This window comes from Cannabis sativa, chromosome 8 (genome assembly GCF_029168945.1).
Source record: "Cannabis sativa cultivar Pink pepper isolate KNU-18-1 chromosome 8, ASM2916894v1, whole genome shotgun sequence".
Taxonomy (NCBI): Eukaryota; Viridiplantae; Streptophyta; class Magnoliopsida; order Rosales; family Cannabaceae; genus Cannabis; species Cannabis sativa.
Window position 1 is genome coordinate 1,382,937 of NC_083608.1, and position 7,660 is coordinate 1,390,596.

Consider the following 7,660-nt stretch of genomic DNA (forward strand, 5'->3'; position numbering starts at 1 on the left):
TTATCAATTTTAGAGATTTCTCTTTTTGTGGTGAATCAGGTATTTGAAACCTTTGGTGATACTACTAGGTTCTAATAATCACGACAAGATTTGTGTTTTTGGTTTTGGATTACTAGTTGATGAGAGTGCTGAAACATATAATTGGGTTTTGAGCACTCTTCTAAGTTGTATGGATGGTAAGTTTCCTGGTACAGTATTCACAGATGGTTGTAAGTCAATGGAGAAAGCTCTTGAAGACGTCATGCCGAGTGTTGTACATCGTATATGCTCATGGCATATTTTAAAAAATGGAATGCATCACATACATAAACGAGGGTTCATTGAAGATTTGAAGAAGTTGATATTCAGGTAATTAATTAACAAAAAATAATTTGAACATGGGCTATTGAATTATTACTATTCACAGCAATTTATGTAGTATATATGATATTTTTCCATTTTCAAATAGGTATTACATGGACAAACAGTGGCACGAATATTGAGATAATATGATTGAGAAATATGAGTTGAAAGGGAATATGTGGTGTGAAGCACAATTTTTGACCAGAACAATGTGGGCTGATACATTCCTACGTGGCCATTATTTTGGGGATGCTAGAGCTACAGGAAGGTGTGAGTCAATGAATGCATTCTTAAAGAGAGACTTAGTTATGGATTTGCCATTGTGGATGTTCTTGCGTCATTGTGATATTTCTCTAGCTATGTTACGTTACAATGAAATGAGAGAACACTACAAGACAACAATGACAGATCCAGTACTCAATCAAACTAATATGGAATCAGTGGAGGATGAAGTAGCTTCAATATTCACGAGGGAAATATTTACAAGAATAAGAGATGAGATTAAACGGTCTGACAAATATGTTTTTTAGAAAGCATGGACTAGAACGAATTACACAATTTGTTCGGTAGCTAAATATAGACATGAAAGCAGAAAGCGTACAGTTTTGTACTCTGATGATGGGGAAGATGTGAGATGTGATTGTTATTGGTTTGAGACGAACGGAATACCATGCCAACATATTTTCACATGTATGAAGTCTTTGCATAAACATTCATTCCAAAGTTGTCTTATCAACCATCGGTGGCTTAAGGATGCTAAAGAAATTTTACCTGCAAATTTGGGTCTTGAAAGAAAGTGTCCTCATCCACAAATGATAGAAAATTCAAGATACGGTGGTGTCACCACACAAACTAGTTTAGTTGCTTTCTATGCTACAAGATCTAAAGCTTCATTCGAATTGACTATGGAAGTGTTGTCGGAGTTGCTTGTGAAATTGGAAAAAATTCCTAGAGATGAAGATTATTCACAAAATAATGCAGATGATGATGAGTTTGGTGATAAAATTTTAGATTCAAGGGTACTTCCGACAAAAGGTCGACCTAAACTCTCAAGGGCATGCAAAAATTCTTTTGGTGGAAGCAGTAGAAGAGCACAAAGTAATAGTGATGTTCGCGCTAAAAAGAAGAAAAAGTTAACTAGTGCTCCAAGATATTACAAGATATGTAGGGGAACTGAACATGATTCTAGGAATTGTCCACAGAAAACAGATTAAGTTATATTTTAATGTTGTTGTCCGGCCGTTTACAAGTTTGCTATTTTTAAATAACTTTGGTGGTGTTGTAGTTGAATACTTGAAGAAGGTTCTTATTTTTATATATTTTATATGACGTTTTTTTATCTAAGTAGTGTTTATTAATTTATATATTTTTACTATTTTCATATTCAGTATCTTTGAACAAAAAAATGCATTTCTATTTCTAATTCTACCAGTAAACACAACTTGTTATGTTAATATGAAACTAAAATTTTAAATAAAAAGTAATTTCAAATTTTTGAGTGCCAAATTCCACATCTCATGTGAAATTTTGATAATTTTCAATATCTCTATTTCAATATGTAGTCTTCTTTACACTAAACTGAAAATGTATAGTTGTCTTGTCATTTGTTTATTTTCTTTCCCGAAATGTTCAAATTATTTGAAAAATGAACTATTATAATAATTTATTGCTCAAAAAATCGAAATTAATGGTCGTTTTAAATATATATAGAAAAAGTAGTTTTAATTTGTAATGTTTGTGTATATATTTGTGAGTGCCTTGTTAACATCCACACTTTCTATCCTTATTTAGAGATTGAATAGAGAAAATGAGCACTTCTCCTCCAGTTGTAGGTGATCCGTTATTCCATATCGAAAGGTAGATAATATAAATGCCATAAGCGTTAGTGGTATGAGCGATTCTTTTTTTATCATCCCTCTATTCGCTAAATTTTCCCGTATTCCAGAAAATGAATCAGATGAAGATTTCAGAGCTCTGTTGTTGAAGCACGGCGTTGAAGATGCCGTGTGCTACGATAATGTACTATTTATTCCACGTGAGAAGTTGATGAATAGTGACAACACTGATGCAAAAGAAATCATTAATCAAATGCTCGGTGATACGCATCTACATACATATGTGTATGTTGTTACTGATAAGATTATTGATTACGCACTACGAATGTGGACTGGTGATTTTTGTTGTAATCTCTGTGTTACAGTTGATATCAGTGTTTTAGTGTATGTTCACCCTGAACATAATTCAGATACGGAAGACGATCATGTATCCGAAAATGGCTCAATTGATTTCGTTGCTGCAAGTGAAGCTTCTATTAATAAATTTGAGAAATGTTTAAATGAAAATGAACTACTATGTAATATTTGTTTTGAGAATGTCCATAATGATGTAGAAGTTAGAAAGCTACCTTGCAAACACTCCTATCATGGAGAATGTATTGTGAAGTGGCTAAAGACTAGCAAATATTGTCCACTTTTGTAGGTATGAGATAATTTAAATAAATTGAACTGTACTTTTTACAGTTTGTAATTCTTCCAAATAAGAGTAAACTATTTGTTTTAGTCTTTGTTTTTTTATATTAAGTTTGTATTTGTTTTTAGAGGGATTTTTAAATTTCAAATATGAGTAGATATTTTTATAAAATTGGGAATATTGAAAATCTTTACAACATTGGATATGCATTGGAAACTAGAGAAATTAAGGACATACTTTCCTAAATAAAATAATCAAACTTGACATTAATTACATTGGATATGTATTGGTGGAATTGAAATTTCAAATTTGGCATTACATTAAATAATAATATATATATATGAATTTCGAAAATTGTTTAATATTTAAACATGCATAGAAAAATGGAGAAATTAATATGGTGAACTTTTCTCGATAATATAATGAGTAAGATTCTTCTGTAAATATTAAATATATAATATAACGCATATTTGACATTAATTACATGGCACATGCAGTGGTGGGTTTTAAATTTCAGATTTGGCATTACATTAAATAATAAAATACATGGGAATTTTGAAAATTATTTAATATTTAAACATGCATAGGAAAATGCAGAAATTATTGTTGTGAACTTTTTTCGATAATATAACAAGGAGTAAGATTCTTGTAAATAGTAAATGTACAATTGTTTGTCATTTTCAAATAGGGGCCGACATTAATACAAAATAGTAATACAAGTAGATTATGAAATTATATAAAGCATGGAAGAAACAGTACCACTACCACCTCCACTTCTAGTATCGCAAAAGCTTCTATTGATTTATGGTTATTTAGATTTTGGTACAGAGTATGATGATAGAGATGGTGAACATGGCGTGGAGAAGAACTCTTGATGATACTCTCGGATTACTACTTTACTATAAAGATATTGTTGTATTATACTTTCATCAATTTCTTCTTGTTCCCCTAATATTTATAGGAAATACAAGATTTAATTTTGAAGTATGGTGTGAAAATAGACAGATAAATTATGAAATAACAATCATACAATTTTACTAAAAGATCCAAATCTTAGAGGAGAATAAGAATTCGATTGAACAATATTTTTTGGTGGTGGTCGTGGTTGTTAGTCCTCCATCCGTTTCCTCCCGTTTCTTCACCTTGAAGATGAGTATTGTAACCACGACGATAATATTTCTTTGAGAAGAAACAGAGGAAACGGATGATGGACTACCCTCCACCACCACCATTCAAAAATGTTGTCGTATTGTAATTTTTCTCTAATTTTTGAATCCTTCAGTATAGTTGAAGATTAATATTTTATGATATCTCTAGCTATCTCTACATAATATTTTAACATAAGTTTCTACGAATTACCTATAAATATTGTGCAAGCAAGAAGAATATGATCAACATAAACCAACAATAAATTTATTAAGAGTAAAATAAAAAAGTAGTTGAAAAGTATCATTGATAGCTTCTTCTTTGTATCTTATGGAAACATAAATAGGTTCACAAACAAACAAAAGATGAAATATTGTCATTTTATTATTTTATTATTTGTTAATAATTGAATCATATTACTTTGTAGTGTTATTCTTTGTTAAATGGTTTCTAGTGTTATTATTTGTTAATGTTTATTTGAACTATTAACTGTAATGTGTGTATATATTGTTTCGGTTAATATTAATAAAAAAAACTTAATTTTGCATTGCTTTGTGTATGATTTAAAATAGTACATTGCTTGGGTAAAATTACATTGCTTTGGAAAAAATAAAAAAAGGCATTAAAATATTTATTTTCTTTCCTCAAACAAATCTCATAAATTATTTGGAGCTAGGTTAGTGTTTAGTTAGTTTTAATTTTAAAAAGTCTCTCTTACATGTAAATCAACTCTTCGGCCTCGTAAAATAGATTTTATGAAAAAATGGTGGAGAAAAGATTATTAAGACGTTAGAATACACAATATATATTAATAATTTTTCATAGTTTATCGACTACCAAGTTCCCTTTATAGTTGAGCTCAATTAAACTATCATTTTTTAAAATATATTTTTCATTTAAGCACAAAGTATTTTCATAAGATAGGAATTTTTCACTTAATTAAGTATAATTTCAAAGCATGAGTTGTGATGTGTAACAAGTTAATGAAACTACAACAAATCAAAGATATATATTATGAACAATCTAATGAACCACACTTAATCAAAGTAAATTATAATTTTTACACAATGAAGAACGAAGTGAAAATATGTGGTATAAAGCATATAATGGGAAATCAACACACCATATGTATCCGCATAAAAAAAAAAATACCATAAGTATTATTTAGTTACATATGTCGCTTCATCTTCCATCTTAACAACCTTAAGAAGTTTAGAAGCTCATAACTTTCTTAGAATAAATATTACAAAGAAAATACATTCTAAGAAAGAGTGAAAATGAAAGAAGAGTAATGAAAGAGGATGTAGAATGTTGATGGTTTAGTGTTGGTTGCGTGTAATAGGACAAATATATAATATGAATCTAAGTTCATTATTAAATTAAATTTGTAAATACACATAAATTGATAAACATATTTCCAAAGAGTCTTTGTTCGATCGAAATACAAACTAAAATATTTAAAATAAACTATAAACCAAAATACTCAAACTTAACATATTAAAGCCACCTTAAACAATCAGTTTTTCTTAGTTCCATATGCAAGATAGGCATCGCACAAGTTGAACAAATGAATATCATATTCGCCATTCTCAATCATTTTCTGGTTTTCAGCATCGCGGAGACCACGTAGGATTTGCATCACTTCTTTCTTGTGAAAGCCCTGTAAACCATATCTAATGTTTTCATCCATCTCCTTAATCCTTTCCTTCTCATCCATCCAACTTTTGATCTTCTTATTCAAGGATTGAATGAATTGAACGGCCAGACCCCTTCGATATTGTCTAATTTCGGTAGAAAATCTTTATGGCAGCCCACTGTCATGATCATGAACGGGAGAGGAAGGAAGACGAGATGCAACTGACAAAAGGAATTGTAGTTTACCAATAATAGTGTCTATAGTCTTCAAATGTTCTTCAAACAAGCCAACCATGGCCATGAGGATGATGAATGAGAAGAGGGTATGGGGATGGCAAGCGGCGCTTTTTTACTTTCTTTGGGAAAGAAGTTATTTTTTCACACTGATGAGTTAGGGTTATATATAAATATGATATTATGGTGGTTTTTTAATACCTTAGGTGCTATTTTTTGAATATAGTAACAAAATTATTGCATTAAAGTAGTTCCCTTCAATAATAAATATTGTATCTGTTCAAAAAAATACTAATAGATATTCTCATTGCTTTGTAATTTGGGGCAATTCGAAAGGATAATAAAAAAAATAATAAATAAATAAATTTTTTTTAAAAAAATGGTAATGTTAATGGTGGGAGTTACAAGGTTTATGTGCATTTAATAAGAATAATGTGTATTAATATAAAAACTATTAAATAAGGAATAATATTAAATATGTAAATTATGCATAAACAAAGTTAGTCGACAAACATTTTTAACACGTATTAATTGATAAACGGTTATACTTTTAGAAAAATAAATATTAACCCGAACATATTATATTCTACCATAATAGTTAAGAGGAATTAACAGTTATCATACATAACATACTACTTGTTCATCTTGTAAATGAAATGTAAGGCATCATGATAATTGATTTCATTTTCTACATCGAAAAGTTGTTTCCTCCACAGAAAGTCTTCCTCCTTCGAAGCATCAAGAAAAGCTGTAGCTAAATCATGTTGAACTTGTATCATGAAATCAGCATACTCGGATATTCCCTTATAAGGCCGAGTTGTATAGCCTACGAAGCTCATTCTTAAAATCACTCTTTCAAGTTGAGTTTGCATGAGTCGACTCTTGATATCTTCATGCAAAGCATGTAATTCTCCAGTCAGGAATTGTGTTTTGTTTTTTGAAATAGAAAACTGATTAACAATCCTAACGGTGGCTTTGTCATGCATGATATTATGCTTCATCTGCAACTCTAATTTTCTATTGTTGATCATCATCTCTTTCTCTATAAGAAAACGTTATAATGGTTGGATTTGGGTGACCTAATGACACATGTCAATCATATTTATACCATGGAAATATTTAGATTAGGCATGTGTATTTTGGAATGATTACATTGAGTAAAACGAGATAACCCTTAGAAATCAACATAGAAAATTTTGTGTTACCATTCCAATAATATAATTAATGCTACTTTTTTTACCCATGTAAATTTCTTGAGCCTTGTGTAAGTCTGTGAAGATAACAATGACACGTTTAATTAAATAATTATTTTCAGTGTCCTTTGTAGATTATTTTATTGTATTTATAAATGAAGCTAGTTCCCCATAAAATATCAGTGCCCAGTACCCTATAAAATATAAGTTTCTTTATTTACACATCACTCCAACCAAACTCTTGACTTTATCTAACATTTGTTCTTTTAAATATTTTATTTAATAATTTTAATACTAAGTATTTTACTTTATAGTATATCTCTACACATATTATACTAAAATAAAAATAATTTAATAAAACAGTAAACCATTAAAATAAAAAAAATATTATAAAATTAATACAAAAATTATAAATATAAGATCTCCCTATTCTTTTAGCTATTCTATAGTAAAAAGAGGACATCAATGGAGTTGAAAATATAGAGTTGCTTAGATATTGTTGACCGAGGTTTTCGGCAACTAATAAAATATGAATATAATAATGAGCTGTAAGAAAGCAAGATGAAGACTTTTTACGTGGTTGGGGCGTTAATGAGCCTTAGTCCACGAGCCACTGATATTTATGGATGTCTTTAATACAG

General features: G+C 29.6%; 2 protein-coding genes across 2 annotated transcripts; both read left to right on the forward strand.

Annotated features, from left to right (window-relative positions):
- Positions 1 to 488: 488 nt before the first annotated feature.
- Positions 489 to 1,556, forward strand: LOC115699789 (protein FAR1-RELATED SEQUENCE 9-like). Its single transcript, XM_030627334.2, has 2 exons — positions 489 to 794; positions 873 to 1,556. Exons 1-2 carry the CDS (start codon positions 489 to 491, stop codon positions 1,554 to 1,556), a joined length of 990 nt encoding a protein of 329 aa, XP_030483194.2.
- A 593-nt stretch (positions 1,557 to 2,149) lies between these two features.
- On the forward strand, positions 2,150 to 2,820 carry LOC115699791 (uncharacterized). The gene is made up of 3 exons (XM_061102304.1): positions 2,150 to 2,174; positions 2,288 to 2,437; positions 2,543 to 2,820. The coding sequence occupies exons 1-3, from the start codon at positions 2,150 to 2,152 to the stop codon at positions 2,818 to 2,820; spliced, it is 453 nt and encodes a 150-aa protein (XP_060958287.1).
- The last annotated feature ends 4,840 nt before the right edge of the window (positions 2,821 to 7,660 follow it).